Source organism: Vipera ursinii, assembly GCF_947247035.1.
Source record: "Vipera ursinii genome assembly, chromosome: Z".
In the NCBI taxonomy this organism is placed as follows: Eukaryota; Metazoa; Chordata; class Lepidosauria; order Squamata; family Viperidae; genus Vipera; species Vipera ursinii.
The window spans coordinates 90,939,876-90,957,499 of NC_139517.1; the positions used below are offsets into that span (position 1 = coordinate 90,939,876).

The 17,624-nt window shown below is 37.6% G+C and overlaps 1 protein-coding gene across 5 annotated transcripts in view; it reads left to right on the forward strand.

The window, feature by feature from the left end:
• TRA2A (transformer 2 alpha homolog) overlaps positions 1 to 16,805 on the forward strand; it is a 32,527-nt gene extending 15,722 nt beyond the window's left edge. For 3 of the 5 annotated variants that reach the window (XM_083376702.1, XM_083376704.1, XM_083376705.1), the window contains exons 5-8: positions 4,601 to 4,716; positions 11,363 to 11,491; positions 15,755 to 15,822; positions 15,997 to 16,805. In XM_083376702.1, coding sequence (XP_083232828.1) covers positions 4,601 to 4,716; positions 11,363 to 11,491; positions 15,755 to 15,822; positions 15,997 to 16,007 — 324 coding nt within the window. In that variant the 3' untranslated portion in view covers positions 16,008 to 16,805. The remainder of the gene's footprint in view (positions 1 to 4,600; positions 4,717 to 11,362; positions 11,492 to 15,754; positions 15,823 to 15,996) is intronic. The other 2 variants (XM_083376703.1, XM_083376706.1) reach the window with 1 other exon arrangement.
• Positions 16,806 to 17,624: the final 819 nt, after the last annotated feature.

Here is a 17,624-nt window from a genome sequence, read left to right on the forward strand (position 1 = left end):
GTGGTTTTTTGCGTGAATTGGCCATAAAATGCGCTCTAAACGTCATGTAAGTCACAACAATAGAAAAAAAAAACAGTCTGCTTAAAATAATACTACACAAACATTAGCTGTTGTCATGTTTTAATTGAACATAAGATGGAAACATTCACCATGCAGGGTGGAAAAAGTATGTGAACCCCTAGCCCACAGGTCTGCAACCGTCTCCTGCTGCTCCCAGTCCTCTGACATGTGCAGTCCAAAAAAAAATGGGACTAAAAAAGTTCAACTAATCAATTCAAATATGCAGGGTAGGTGCATATCTTGCCTTGGCTCCACTCTTCAGTCAAACCCTGTTCTGCGCATGTATGCGCATGTGCACACATTTTTTGCGGCTCCCAGTTTTTCCTTTTGTGAGGGAACCGGTTCCGAGTGGCTCTTTCACTGTTTCAGGTTGCTGATCCCTGCCCTAGCCTAATGACTTCTCCAAGAGCTAATTGGAGCCAGGAGTGAGCCAACCTTGACTCCAATCAGTGTGATGATATTGGATGTGCTGCTGACAGCTGTCCTGCCCTTTAAAAACACACACCTGTTTTGGGTTTACTGGTCTCAAGAAGCACTGTCTGATGTGAACCATGCCTCGCAGAAAAGAGCTCTCAGAAGACCTACGATCAAGAATTGTTGACTTGCATGAAGCTGGAAAGGGTTACAAAAGTATCTCCAAAAGCCTTGATGTTCATGTGTCCACGGTAAGACAGACTGTCTACAAATGGAGAAAGTTTAGCACTGTTGCTACTCTCCCTAGGCGTGGTCGTCCTATAAAAATGACTGCAAGAGCACAGCGCATAATGCTTAATGAGGTAAAGAAGAATCCTAGAGTGTCAGCTAAAGACCTACAGAAATCTCTGGCACATGCTAACATTTTTGTTGACACATCTACAATAAGGAAAACATTAAAACAAGAATGGAGTACATGGGAAGACACCACGGAGGAAGCCATTGCTGTCCAAAAAAAATATTGCAGCATGTTTGAAGTTTGCAAAAGAGCACCTGGATGTTCCACAGCACTACTGGCAAAATATACTGTGGACAGATGAAACCAAAATTGAGTTGTTTGGGAAAAACACACAACACTATGTGTGGAGAAAAAAAGGCACAGCACACCAACATCAAAACCTCATCCCCACTGTAAAACATGGCGGAGGGAGAATCGTGGTTTGGGGCTGCTTTGCTGCCTCAGGGACTGGACGGATTGTTGTCATTGATGGGAAAATGAATTCCAGAGTTTTATCAGGATAGTTTGCAGGAAAACGTACGACCATCTGTCCGCCAACTGAAGCTCCGCAGAGGATGGGTGATGCAACAGGACAATGACCCAAAGCATACAAGTAATTCAACATAACAATGGCTTCAACAGAACAGAATACGCCTTCTGGAGTGGCCCAGAGTCCTGACCTCAACCCGATTGAAATGCTGTGGCATGACTTTAAGAGAGCGATTCACAGCAGACATCCCAAGAATATTGCTACATTGAAACAGTTTTGTGAAGAGGAGTGGTCCAAAATTACTCCAGATCGTTGTGCAGGTCTGATCTGCAACTACAGGAAACGTTTGGTTGAGGTTATTGCTGCCAAAGGAGGGTCAACCAGTTATTAAGTCCAAAGGTTCACATACTTTTTCCACCCAGCACTGTGACTGTTTCCATCTTATGTTCAATTAAAACATGACAACAGCTAATGTTTGTGTAGTGTTAAGCAGACTGTGTTTTTCTATTGTTGTGACTTACATGACGTTTAGAGCGCATTTTATGGCCAATTAATGCAAAAAACCACGTAATCCCAAAGGGTTCACATACTTTTTCTTGCAACTGTAGTTTTATCTTGGCACAACATTAACCCTACTGTTCATTATTTGTAAGTGTACATAATTTAGTGCTATGTATGAACTTGGCCTGTTTGTCATTTTTATACACTAACTCACTATATAAATCCATAGCTCAGCAACTTCATTTTAAACCAAATATTTTACACTGGTAGTCCAACTAAGTAGCAGCATCCAGTTAACCCTTGTTATCTCAAATGGCTAAGCAGACTTGGGCCCAGTAATTTGCATGGAATTACCAGAAAAGTCAGAGCTAAATTCTTTTTTTATTATAAAGAAAGCTACATAAATACCTTAATCCAACTGAGAGCTCAGGTAGAAAAAGAATTTATATTTATTATTGCTAAGTTCTTTTGGAAAATTAGGAAGAAATTATGTAAATATATAATCTTTGCCCTCTTGCCCATAAAATTATCTTTAACCTATAGTTAAAATCTACAAAAAATGTATAAAAAGTATAGTTAAAATCTAGTGCCAATTAGACATTTTAGAGAAGGAGATATATATGGTAAATTTATGAATTGATTAGACATTATTTGTTTATTAATTTGAGATAGTTTGATTCCTGCATTTAATATTCTGCTTAATCTTTGCATTGATACAATAGTGAATAAATTAAATACTTAGAGCTAAGAATTATGTCAATATCAAATCAGGTTTCTGGTTGCTTTTACATTTTTGGCTATTTTTCAAAGTTGAAGTTATGCATATCACTATAAATTAATCTAAATAGTTCAGAGTTTATGGCACATCACTTTCAGGATTCTGATTCTTCTGATATGTGTTTTTATAAACAATATTCATTTTACTATAATTTGCATTTAATAGCATTTCTGTGAGGGTGGAAAGATTCATACAATACAAACAGAAACCAGAATAAATTTATTTGGATGGAAAAGCTAAATAATTTTATATTTGCAATTAACATTGATAGATTTTTTCTCTTTTCCATTCTTAGTATTCTAAGCTATCTAAATAAAATAACTTTAAACACATTATACAGACATCAATATATTGAAACAACACAATGTATAAGATTTATAACATACTGTAAAAAGCAAAAAATATTTCTATGGAATTAAAAGAAACGCTAGATGGCAGTATAGTTACATTTAATGTGGTTTTAAAGAACGTTAAATAGGGATGTATTGAATACTCTGTTTTCCTGTTATTTTGTTTCAAGCTATATATAATACAGAACTAGCTTCTGTCTGAATTTAATCTCTAAATTCTCTAGTTTCCCTCTTAAGTATAATTATTTAAATTAAATAATATACTAAAATGCTCTTGAAGCTAATACATGTTATTGTATACTAGGGCAATTCTGAACATCCTGATAGGTCTATCTGTTATTATATAGAAGGAATAATTTTCTATGGAATGGCATTAACTTTTTCTAACAAAATATTTGATAGCAAGCAGGCATTTTCTTCATTAGCAGAAATTATCAATTTTTAAAATATCTTAACATGAACATGTTATTTGATTCTTAAGCTAATGAAGTACATTATTGAGAATATTTTGAAAAATAATTTAGCGACTTGATATAAAGCAGCAGTAACAGCAAGTTTCAAACTGATTCTGTAAGGGATGGATCCTAATGTAAAATCACTCATGATATATTAAGCATGTTTTAAAAGATATTTTATTGTTACAGTAGTAAAATATATAGAAAAAAGTTTGTGTTAAATAGGGATAACAGACAGTATAAAACAAAAGAATGCAAAAACTTTCCAGAGACATATTCTTGCCTTCTGTTACAAATAACTAAATTTGCTTTACTGTGCAATGTGTAATATATATAGGAGCCATCTTTACTTAAATTTAATTCGATTTCTATTAAGTAGATATGTCATTGCTACATATTTTGTCATTGCTACATATTCTCCATTTTTAGTTTTTCAATCTGGTATTGTAGGTAAAGTTTCTCTTTTCCAATACCAAATTTGTTATTGCAGTTGTCATATATTTTAGTAAATTGTGATATTTTTCATTGATACCCAATAAAAATATTTGTGCACTTCAGTTGAAACTTTATTTTTAGGATTTTCTGACATTTTGATGTATTTCTAACACTTTTGAGGGTTTTTTTAAAATCACCACTGCAGTGTTTAAAGTGGTGAATAAGTAGAGAAGATACTAATTAGAAAGTCACATAAATGGGAATCTGTTCTGTAAAAGAATAAGAGAGGGTTAATGGATTTGTGAAGAAATTAAAGGCAGAAGTTAATGGATCTGTGAGAAATATGAGGTGTTTTTAAGTTAGACGTTTGGTTTTGTATTTGGACGTTATGTTTTTATGTGTTTATTGTGTTTTAATGCTTATTTTATGTGTAGAGCTTTAATAATGTTTATATAGATTAAAAAAACTGGGATCTCTTCTGGAAGAATTGAGTATCATTGAAACTTCAGTGATACCCAATTCTTCTAGAAGAAATGAAATGGAAGTAGACAGGGAAAACATGAAATGATAGCTGAGTCTGCAAGAAGTCATACTGCTGGATGCCCCCTGATCATTCTTTCCTCTTATGTCTCTGATTGAAGCTAATCATAGAATTCTTTTCTTTAGTTAAGTTTTGTTTAGTCTTTTTTTGCCTTACTTAGAAACAAAGTGTCAGGAATGCAATAGCATCTTCCTGTGTTGGCTTAAAAGTGATCTTATTTAATTCCCCCCTCCCATTAATTTGTAGAAGATCACTAGATACAAGCATTATAAGAGGGTGTTTTTCCCCCTTTCTTGTAGGCTATGGAACATGCAAATGGAATGGAGCTGGATGGTAGAAGAATCAGAGTAGATTACTCTATCACAAAGAGAGCACACACACCCACCCCTGGTATCTATATGGGCAGACCAACTCAGTAAGATATTTATTTTCTTAGTCCGGTTACTGTGAGAGATGCAATTGCCATTTAAGTAAAATATTCAGTTCCTTTAAACATGTTCTAATCTAATGACTGCTTTATTTCACTGTATTGTTTCTACAAATATATTCTATGATTGGCATTTTATTTTTTATTTATTTATTTTTTAATTTTAATTCCATTTATATCCCGCCCTTCTCTGAAGACTTAGGGCGGCTTACAAGCTTAGCAGTAGCCTTCATTCTATGTATATGCCTGCTTATTAGGGCTTTCCCCCCCACCCAAGCGGCATTATTACAAAGTCAGTTTAATTGCCCCCAACAATCTGGGTCCTCATTTTACCTACCTCGGAAGGATGGAAGGCTGAGTCAACCTTTAAGTGAAACCTCAGAGCCCAATGATTAGGAATAAACATGACTTGTTAATTCCAAACTCCAAGCAATCTATCTCAATAGAGTGTTCCATCAGAAAGTTTAGAAAGATTGGCTTCCAATACAGCATAACAAATAATTCCAATATTTTGCTATAGGAAACCAATGGAACACAAAGTAAGCCCATTGTTCTCTTTTATGTTTTAGTCCTGGGGCTCCAGATATAGGTGTAATTGTAGACTCTACTAAATATTTCCCGGAGAATGAATAAATATTTTTAAAATTACCATAACATTCAATGTGGCATGCATTTTTGCTGTTTTTCTTGAAAAATAGCTCAGAACCTAATTCAATTAAGAAGCTTTCAATACAGTATAGGCCATGAACAGTATTACTCCCTAATGATTGACTTCAGCTTTCTTAATACACACATTTGGCCTACCTGCCAAATTTAACGAAGTACCATCCTTTTTATATATAACACCCTGGAATTGAACATTAAAGCATATTGTGAACAGTTTTCTATTTGCCAAAGGCTAGAAAACACACTCCTCCTTTCATTACATCCAACCAAGAACTCCAGAGATTATTATATTTGTTAAATGGGCCAAGTCTTACAATTCTGGGTAGTATAGCAATAGCACTTATATACTGCCCCATAGTCCTTTACAGCACTCTCTGGGCAGTTCAAAAGTCAGCATATTGTGCCCAACAATCTGGGTCCTCATTTTACTGACCTCAGAAGGATGGAAGGCCAAATCAACCATCAGCCCATTAGGATCGAACTCCAGGCTGTGGGCAGATTTAGCCTGCAATACTGTATTCTAACCACTGTGTCACCAGACTCTTAGTATACAATAACTAAAATGAATAAACATACTAGAATAAAAGTTAATTAGAAATACCACAGGAATGTATATGTACATAGGAATGACCACGTACCAGTTAACTGGAATTGAAAGGTTGCTAAAAAAGGAAGGCTCTCAATGTGAGGAAAACTAAGGCTCATAGTGAAATAAGGCTTATGACAAAAGTAAAAAATAACAAAAAGAGCTTCTTTCAACATGTAAAAAAAACAAGACAAAAGTTAAGGAAATGATTGGTCCATTAGTGGGAGAAAGTGGCAAGAAGCTGACAAAAAACAGGGAGAAAGCAGAACTACTTAACTCATTTTTTGCATCTGTTTTTACACAAAGGGAAAAAACAGTCCAACCTATCAAAAACCATACCGTAAAAAACACAGATTAGAAACACAGGATGGGCAAGAAAATGGTAAGTGAGCACCTGTCCTGCCTAGATGTGTTCAAATCACCAGGACCAGATGGATTACACCCAAGGTTCTGAAGGAACTGGCAGACGTGATCTCAGAACCACTGAACTATATTTTTCAAAGATCCTGGAGCACTGGCGAACTACCAGAGGACTGGAAAAGAGCTGATGTAGTTCCCATCTTCAAAAAAGGGGAAAAAATGGATCCAGGAAATTATAAACCTATCAGCCTGACCTCTATTCCTGGGAAGATTCTGGAAAAATTAATCAAGCAACAAATCAGCGAACACCTAGAGGCAAACAAAGTTATTACCAAAAGCTAGTATGGGCTTCCCCTTCATGGATTACTGCCTTGTCGTGGCGAAGGGGCTTGCGTAATTCAATGAAGCTATGGGCTATGCCGTGCAGGGCCACCCAAGACGGACAGGTCATAGCAGAGAGTTCTGACAAAACGTGATCCACTGGAGAAGGAAATGGCAACCCACTCCAGTATCTTTGCCATGAAAACCCTATGGACAGTACCAAAAGGCAAAACGATATGACGCTGGAAGATGAGCCCCTCAGGTCGGAAGGCGTCCAACATGCTACTGGGGAAGAGCAGAGGGCTAGTACTAGTAGCGCCAGAAAGAATGAAGCGACTGGGCCAAAGCCGAAAGGACGCTCAGCTGTGGATATGTCTGGTGGTGAAAGGAAAGTCCGATGCTGTAAAGATTTTTTCTCCATAGGAACCTGGAATGTAAGATCCATGAATCAAGGAAAGCTGGACGTGGTCAAACAAGAGATGACAAGACTAAACATTGACATCTTAGGTATCAGCGAACTAAAATGGACAGGAATGGGTGAATTTAATTCAGATGACCATCAGGTATACTACTGTGGGCAAGAATCCCTCAGAAGAAATGGAGTAGCCTTCATAGTCAATAAAAGAGTAGGAAAAGCAATACTGGGATACAATCCTCAAAATGACAGAATGATCTCAGTTCGAATCCAAGGCAAACCATTCAATATCACAGTAGTCCAAGTCTATGCCCCAACCACCAGTGCTGAAGAGGAAGAAATTGACCGGTTCTATGAAGCCCTACAGCACCTTATAGAACTAACACCCAGAAATGATGTCCTTATCATCATGGGGGATTGGAATGCTAAAGTAGGAAGCCAAAAGATAACTGGAATAACAGGCAAGTTTGGCCTTGGAGTACAAAATGAAGCAGGGCACAGGCTGATAGAATTTTGTCAACAGAATACGATGGTCATAGCAAACACTCTTTTCCAACAACCCAAGAGACGGCTTTACACATGGACATCACCAGACGGTCAACACAGAAATCAGATTGACTATATGCTCTGCAGCCAAAGATGGAGAAGCTCTATACAGTCAGTAAAAACAAGACCAGGAGCTGACTGTGGCTCAGACCATGAGCTTCTCCTTGCAAAGTTTAGGCTTAAATTAAAGAAAGTAGGGAAAAGCGCTAGGCCAGTCAGGTATGAATTAAATCATATTCCTGTTGAATATACAGTAGAGGTGACAAATAGATTTAAGGAATTAGATCTGATAGACAGAGTGCCTGAAGAACTATGGACAGAGGTTCGCAACATTGTACAACAGGTAGCAACCAAAACCATCCCAAAGAAAAAGAAATGCAAGAAAGCAAAATGGCTGTCTGAGGAAGCTTTGCAAATAGCTGAGGAAAGGAGGGAAGCGAAAGGCAAGGGAGAAAAAGAAAGATATGCCCAATTGAATGCAGAATTCCAAAGAATAGCTAGAAGAGATAAGAATGCCTTCTTAAATGAACAATGCAAAGAAATAGAAGAAAACAATAGAATAGGGAGGACCAGAGATCTTTTCAAGAAAATTGGAGAGATGAAAGGAACGTTTCATGCAAAAATGGGCATGATAAAGGACCAAAATGGCAGGGACCTAACAGAGGCAGAAGAGATTAAGAAGAGGTGGCAAAATTACACAGAAGAATTATACAAGAATGAGCTTAACATCCCTGATAATCACAATGAGGTGGTCACTGACCTCGAGCCAGACATCCTAGAATGTGAAGTGAAGTGGGCCTTAGAAAAGCTGAGCAACAACAAAGCTAGTGGAGGTGACAGTATTCCAGCTGAGCTATTCAAAATCTTAAAAGACGATGCAGTAAAAGTGCTACACTCAATTTGCCAGCAAATTTGGAAAACTCAACAGTGGCCACAGGATTGGAAAAGATCAGTTTACATTCCAATTCCAAAGAAAGGCAGTGCCAAAGAATGTTCAAACTATCGCACCATTGCACTCATTTCTCATGCTAGTAAAGTTATGCTTAAAATTCTACAAGCTAGACTCCAGCAGTATGTGGATCGAGAACTACCAGAAGTACAGGCAGGATTTCGAAGAGGCAGAGGAACTAGAGATCAAATTGCTAACATACGCTGGATCATGGAGAAAGCTAGAGAGTTCCAGAAAAACATCTACTTCTGCTTCATTGACTATGCTAAAGCCTTTGATTGTGTGGATCATAACAAACTGTGGCAAGTCCTTAAAGAGATGGGCATACCAGACCATCTTATTTGTCTCTTGAGAAATCTATATGCGGGCCAAGAAGCAACAGTGAGAACTGGACACGGAACCACTGATTGGTTCAAAATTGGGAAAGGAGTCCGGCAAGGCTGTATACTGTCGCCTTGCCTATTTAACTTATATGCAGAGCACATCATGAGAAAGGCAGGGCTAGATGAATCAAAAGTTGGAATTAAGATTGCCGGAAGAAACATCAACAACCTAAGATATGCAGATGATACCACTCTAATGGCAGAAAGTGAAGAAGAACTAAAGAGCCTGGTGTTGCGGGTGAAGAAGGAGAGTGCAAAACTTGGGTTGAAACTAAACATTAAGAAAACCAAGATCATGGCATCTGGCCCTCTCAATTCCTGGCAAATAGATGGGGAAGAAATGGAGGTAGTGACAGATTTTATTTTCCTTGGCTCCAAGATCACTGCAGATGGGGACTGTAGCCAAGAAATTAAAAGACGCTTGCTCCTTGGGAGGAAAGCCATGGCAAATCTAGACAGCACACTAAAAAGCAGAGACATCACCCTGTCAACAAAAATCCGTATAGTCAAGGCTATGGTCTTCCCAGTTGCAATGTATGGCAGTGAAAGCTGGACCATAAGAAAGGCTGAGCGCCAAAGAATTGAAGCCTTTGAACTATGGTGCTGGAGAAGACTCCTGCGAGTTCCTTGGACTGCAAGGCGATCAAACCGGTCAGTCCTAGAGGAGATCAACCCTGACTGCTCTTTAGAAGGCCAGATCCTGAAGCTAAAACTCAAATACTTTGGCCACCTAATGAGAAGGAAGGACTCACTGGAGAAGAGCCTAATGCTGGGAAAGATTGAGGGCAATAGAAGAAGGGGACGACAGAGAATGAGGTGGCTGGATGGAGTCACTGAAGCAGTAGGCGTGAGCTTAGATGGACTCCAGAAGATGGTAGAGGACAGGAAGGCCTGGAGGAACATTGTCCATAGGGTCGCGATGGGTCGGACACGACTTCGCAACTAACAACAACAACAACAACAAAAGTATGGGCTTGTTAAAAACAGATCATGCCAGACAAATTTTATTGCATTCTTTGACCAAGTGACAAAATTAGTGGACCAGAGGAATGCTGTGGATATAATTTACTTCGACTTCAGTAAGACATTTGATAAAGTAGACCACAACCTACTACTTGATAAGATAGAAAAATGTGGGTTAGACAGCATCACCACCAGATGGATTTGTAACTGGCTGTCCAGCCGTATTCAGCGTGTGGTCCTCAATGGAATTGCATCTACATGGAGGGAACTGTGTAGTGGGTGCCCCAGGGCTCTGTTCTAGGCCCAGTGCTCTTCCACATCATCAACAATTTGGACAAGGGGATAGATGGAGAACTCATCAAATTTGCAGATGACACTAAGCTGGCAGGAATAGCCAACACTCCAGAAGATAGGCTTAAGATACAGGAGGATCTTGACAGATTTGAATATTGGGCGCTACCTAACAAAATGAAATTCAATGGTGAAAAAAGTAAGGTTCTACATTTAGGCAAGAAAAACCAAATGCACATGAATAGTATAGGTGCTACCTTGCTCAATAGTAGTAACTGTGATAGGGATCTCGGAGTCCTAGTGGACAATCACTTAAATATGAGCCAACAAGTGCTGCAGCTACCAAAAAAGCCAACACAGTGCTAGGCTGCATTAAGAGAGGGATAGAATAAAGATTACCTGAAGTGTTAATACCACTTTACAATGCCTTGGTAAGGCCACACTTGGAATACTGCATCCAGTTTTGGTCACCACGATGTAAAACAGATGTTGAGTCTCTCGAAAGAGTACAGAGACAAAGATGATTAGGAGACTGGAGGTTAAAACATATAAGGAACGGTTGCTGGAATTGGGTATGTCTAGTTTAATGAAGAGAAGGACGAGTGGGGACATGATAGCAGTGTTCCAATATCTCAGGGGCTGCCACAAAGAAGAGGGAGTCAAGCTATTCTCCAAAGCACCTGAAAGCAGGACAAGAAGCAATGGATGGAAACTAACCAAAGAGAGAAGCAACCTAGAACTAAAGAGAAACTTCCTGTCAGTTAGAACAATTAAGCAGTGGAACAACCTGACTCCAGAAGCAGTGAATGCTCCAACACTGGAATTTGTCTGAAATGTATAGGGTTTTCTACCTGAGCAGGGGGGTGGGCTAGAAGACCTCTAAGGCCCATTCCAATTATTATTATTGTTATTCCAGTAGCATATTTATTCATTTTTTTTCCTGAGATTAGGACAAGACTCCAGCACATTTTATAAATGATTTTCAATATTTGATGCCAGTTTGAATAATTGCTGAAATTAAGTCAACTGTGAATCATTAGTTCCTTCATTAGGAGTATCGTCTTGATCCTTGAGTCAAAATCTTAAATAGATGTATAGCTTTCAGCATAACTTGTCTGAACTGTCTGTCTCTCTTTCTTTTTTTTAAATAAAAGCAGTGGAGGTGGAGGTGGAGGAGGTGGAGGTGGAGGAGGAGGAGGAACTGGTCGTCGCCGTGATTCCTATTATGACAGAGGATACGACAGAGGATATGACAGATATGAAGAATATGATTATCGCTATAGGTAAGTATTCAAATTAGATGTGGAAGTTATGGGAAACACTTAACACAAGTAATAAATTCCGATACAGTGATGTTTAAAAGTTTGTGAAGCCTTTTAAATGTTCAATGTTTCTGTATAAATATGACCTAAGGCATGATCTGTTCTCCACACATCTTAAAACTAGATAAAGAGAATCCATTTGTAAAGCAGTAAAAAAATGTATACCTCTTCATTTATTTATTATTTTTTATTTTTTATTATTTATTTCAATGATGGATGCTTCCATTGGGCAGTAAAAGGTAACTGTGATCAGAACTGGAGATTAAGTTGGAAGAAGTTTAGCTCATTCCTGCTTTCAGAACACTTCAACTTCTCGTGTTAAGGCACCAGGCTAGTAATCAGGAAGCTGTGAATTCAAGCCCTGCCTTAGCCATGAAAGCCAGCTGGGTGACCTTGGGCTAGTCACACACACACACACACACACACACACACACACACACACACACACACTTTCCCAGCTCAGTTCACAGGGAAGGCATGTTGAATATGTTTGTTTAATAATAAAAATGGAATACAAATGGAATACAAATTTTAAAAGTTCTGTTTTGGTTTCCACCACCATCTACAGAACGTTTTTCCATTAGCCTTTCAGTTTAACTGGTGGTTTTTCATAAATGATAGATGGGCAGAAATGTTATTTTTTGAGAGTACAGGTAATCCTTGGTTTACAACCACAATTGAGCCCAGAATTATGGTCCTAAGTGATGGTGGCTGTTAACTGAGGTGCACAGATGATTGTCTTACTTAATGGCCACAATCCCTGATCTCCTTATTGCAGTCATTAAGAGGAGCAATGGGTATTTCAGAGTTGAAAAGTCCATAAGAAGACGGGCCCAGGCTTACACTGTAGTACCTCCCCAGCTCATATGTAACCTGCTTTCGACTTCCTAGGCCTTTCACCACCCCGAGACACCCTATGGCCCACTTCTCACCCTGCTGGGTTCCAGGCTCTTGGGTTTCCTCCCCCATCTTTCTCCACTTACCTTTTCCAAAGATTGCCTTTTGGGGGGAAAAACCAACCAATCTACACCTCCACTGTTCTTCCATCTCCACCTCTGCTGCTTTCATTTTAAGAAAAAGACACCAAACAAGTTACGCTGAAAGCTATACATCTATGCAGAAATCATTTCATACCATCTTGAAAGTATGTGCCATTTTGGAAGTGGCCACAGTTCTTAAATTGCAAGAATTGCAGTCACTCCCAAAATGATGCTTATTCCAGCCTCTGTATAGGATGGCCATTTGGCAGTTCTGTGTCCCAAAAGCGATTTTTGAGATTAGCAAGCACAATTTTTGGATTGCAAGAATTGCGGCTGTTTCTAAAATGGAGTTCAATTCTGGGCTGGCACCATGTGTCCTCTGTATAGGAAAGCTGTATGGCACATTGGCAAGTTCTCTTTGATAAAGGTGATCTTCAGAAAAGGAATGTGAAGTAAGGCATAATTGAAGGTGAAGAGACCCAAGTGTATGGGATCCACTAGGGTAGGGGATAGATAAGCACAAGGGACCCAACAGGGTGGGATAGGTGGAAGATAGGCAGGTGGAGCAATTGCAGCATTCCTGCGGTCAGTTTTAAGGAAGGGTGGATTGTCATGCTCCCAAATTTTGTTCATGTGACCATGGGGTGCTGCTGCAAATTCTGGTACAGTTTGTAAGTCCCTTCATTTAGTGCTATCATAATTTCCAATATTTGCTGAACAAATGGTCATACATCAAGGGCTACCTGTAGTAGTTTTCTTCTTGCAACTCTGCTATTATTGTTCAGTTTCTCATGAACACCTAAATTCATCAGTGAGGAGAGGCCTTTAATCCCTTCAACATTACTCTCGGCAGTATTATGGGCATTAGTCTTGGTGTGATTTTGATTGTTCAACCATTCCTAGAGAGGTTAACATTAATGTTGAATTGCATCCATTTATACACAATTTGCCTGATAGTGGATTGGCAGAATCTAACTCCTAGGGAATAGTTTTGTAAGCTTTTGCAGCCTGATAAGCACCAACAACTTTTCTGGAGGTCCTCGGAAATCTTTTTAATTGGAGCTCAAACACTTCCCCATTTAGCAGAGATGGACAATCCAAGAGTCATATGTTTCCCCTAGTTTCCCATTTGTGGACACCAGACCACTGTGAGAGTGCACTACTAAATTTGAGAGAGAAACGTTCAATTATCTACACTGCAGATTTAAAGTGACAGATAGAAGTATATGGCCTGCGTAAGCCAAATCCCACCTGTAAATTTCTCTCAAAATGTGTGAAAAATATGCCCAAAATGTTCAGACCTACCACTTCCAGGACATTGCCAGAAAGTCTTTTGCAGTATTTGGAAAACTAAGTTTATTTCTTTATTATTTATTAAATTTCTATACTGCCCATCTCATCTAAGTGACTCTGGGCAGTTTACAGACAAGTTACTGCTCATATATAACATGCTTTTTCATTTGTATTGTGTATGAACTGAATAGTAACAATGTTTTAACCATTTTATTTATGATATAGTGAATATTAATACAATATAGTGAATTAATACAATATAGTGAATATTTTTTAAAATACTCAGAATACCACAATAAAACCAATTAAATAAAATAGCTAGTGTGAAAGCTGGCAGCATAATAATAAATATGCTGAATATTTCATAAAAAATGAATGAAATTTTGTAATTTGTGTTGGTAATGAGTGGCCATCTTTTGTTACCACTTTTAAAAGCCAAACTGGTAATAGCACACAGGTTTTCTAACAAGGAACGTTCTTTGTTCCTTGTTAGAAAATAATCAGTCAAGCGTAGTCAGTTGATTATTTTCTAATAAAAAAACTAGGGATGTCTTCTATCATTGCATGCTCCTGTTATACTTTTTTTTTTAGGGAAAAAAATAGATTCATTAGATCTTATCAGGATGAGATTGCCCTGTTTGTATCCTACAAAAGAGGCAAAATAAATAGGGAGTGAGTTTCCCATGCAGTTTTAAATTTTCTGTAGGTGCCATATCCTTGATTCTGCCTGACATTTAAAAAGGAAAAGAAACCAGGATCACTGGAGGAGATTATTGAATTACAGTTCAATAAAGGCTTAATTAGAGTGTGGCAAAAATAGTTAATACTAGTTATTGTGTGATTCTTTCATCAATATAATTGTATCACTTTAAAATCAGGAAAGGATACAGTGTGAAAAATAAATAATAAAATAGGAATGGAAGAAAGTTGGTTTGGGAAGAAAATATCCTAAGTGATGGCAAATAGGGCAATTTGGAACTTTTGTACAAAAGTAATGATCATTATAACCTACGTGTTGGGAAGCTATTTAAAAGTAGAATGTACATTTGTGCAAAGTAGATGATATATGTAGACTGCTGTTATATAAACCAATATAGCTAGTTCACACTAACAATTTGGGACCGGCAACTCTATCTCTAAGTGATGCAATTGCTAAGTGAAAATATCACGTGGCTCTACTGGATTTAACAACTTCAGTTCCATTGCAGTTGTTCAGGAAATCACTGCAACTCATTAACAACACATGACCATAACTTCCTGCTGCCTTCCTATTGACCTTGCTTGTTAGAAGCTGATTGTAAAGGTCACAAACGGCATTCACATGACTATAGGCTGCTGTAGCCATCATAAATGTGTGGCAGTTGCAAAGTGCCCAAATTGCAGTTATATGATTGTGAGGACACTGCATTGAATGGTCAGTGATTGAAATAGTAAGTGAGTGAAATGGACTGCATGTTGTGGGGGAGTCTTCAACTTGCAACCACAATTGGTCCAAAAATTTTCAAGATAGTTGTTAATCTTACTACCTGTCTTACCACAATTGTTAAGTGAATTACTATAGTTGTTAATGTGACTGTTAAGTGAATCTGGCTTCCCCAATGACTTCGCTTGTCAAAAGGTGATTTCATGACCCAGGACATTGCAACTGTCTTAAATACATGCCAGTTGCTAGGCATCCGAATGTTGGATCACCGTAAGAATTGCTGCAACAGTCATAAGCATGAAAAACAAATGGTCATAAGTCACTTTTCTCAGTGCTGTTGTAACTTTGAATGATCACTAAAGAAATGGTTATAAGTCAAGGATTACCTGTTTTACCACATTGTAAACCCTATAAACAGGTTTTCAATTAATATCTTCAAGCCTCATTAATATGTGTGTGTACTGCTAAAATGTATGAATATGGGAATGAGCCACTGTCAACAGAAATATTTTGCATTTTCTTTCAAAGGAGGCGATCACCGTCACCATATTATAGTCGTTATAGATCAAGATCAAGATCTCGTTCCTACAGTCCAAGTAAGCATAACTATATTAATTGTAAAGAGTAAATATGTATAATTTAATATAGTGAGAGATTTTAAGAGTACCATAGGAAATACTAATACAGTATACTCTCAGAAACAAATTAATATAGAAGCTAGTCTGGAGGTATTAATTTATAATTACAGCATTCTTTTTTTTTTCTTTCAGGGCGCTATTAAGAAGAGAAGTCAGTTACAGAGTAAATACCATTTTTCAACAGCATGTTCCGAACCTAGCTTTTCCTGTTGGTCCCCTACAATTATCCTGTATCCAATTAAAATGTCCCTGGTTCATTAAGATGTATTTTCTTTTGAAATACCCATTTTCATCTCTTCTTACTGTAATATTACAGGTGTAATTGTTGTAGTTTTATGTGCTTAAATATCTTTAAACAAAAATTAATGGGAATCCCAGAGTGGTAAAATATTTTGTAATTCCTGCATTTGTTTGTTTTTTAAACAAGTGGATTTTTGTTGAACCTCATGAAGAAAGAACTGGTATGTGCTAATGCATGTCATATTTTCAGTAGAAAGCTACTATTTTAATAATCTCTTATCTTTCTGGTTTCAAAAAATCCTCTTGTCCTGCTTGTTTTGTTTAACACAATTTGGTATATAATCCAAAGCCAGAATTTTCATGAATCTTCAGTTTAATAATTAAAACAATATTGAACTGTAAGGACTATTCCTTGGAGGGGGAAAAACGTATACCTGATGCACCCTGTTTAGTGGGCTTTGGTAAAATAATCTCAGTGCTGCTGAGAGGAAATTGAAATTTGTTTTAAATACCTGCAAAGTATTCTTTTTATTTTTATTACCCCATAATCAGGATAAGCTTAACTGACTAGATATAAGGAATATTTGATCTGTTCACATAAGTCTATATGATACAAAGATAAAGCGGATTCTATTTAGTAGTATGATCTGAAATTGTAATTATTTGACTTCTCAAAATAAATTTAAATTGTACAATTGCAATTGTTCAGTATTTATATCATTTGTTAAGAGTTTTTAGATTTGAAGCTGGGAATGGATAATGCAAAATAACAAATAATTAGACATGTTGATATGGTGAAGGCAAACTGCTTGTGTCCTTCTTTACATTCCAAGGAAAGATCACTTGAACACACTGAACTGAAAAAAATACAAAAATTAAGACCTTAAAATTCAGCATATGAAAGTGGATTTAAAAATATGATTCTTATCACTTTCTATATTATTAAATGTTTAATTATATATGCAAATATGTTACAAAGAAAAAATAGAGGAAAAAATACAAGTCCTCTAACTGGAAAAAACCTGAGGCTTTACAAATGGCCATGATTTTGTGATGCCAAAAGGAAGTCTTTAATCCTTGCAAAATCAGTATGAACTGAACTGCTTTTAAACTGAGATCAGATCTTAGTAGTGGGTAATATTCCGATATAAGACATTGCCTGAAACCAGAGAGTATGCTGAAGGAAAGCAAGAATTAAATAAGAATGCATAATATCTAGGAAACAAGAACACATAATACCATGTTTCACTGAAAGTAAGACCTACCCTGAAAATAAGCACTAGCTTGATTTTGGGGGTGGGTCTAATATAAGCCCTACCCCAAGTAAGCCCTAGTTTTGGGGCGAGGCACACACATCAGAAATCAAGCTGGAATGGGGGTATGGAGCTGCCCCAAGCGCTCCGCATCCACTCATTTGCACCCAGGCCTCTCCTGGCCTGCCTACTTGTGAAGCATCTCAAGGTCTGCATTTCGCAGTCACTCCTTTCTGGAAAGCCAGTGCAGCCAAGAACCAAGCTATA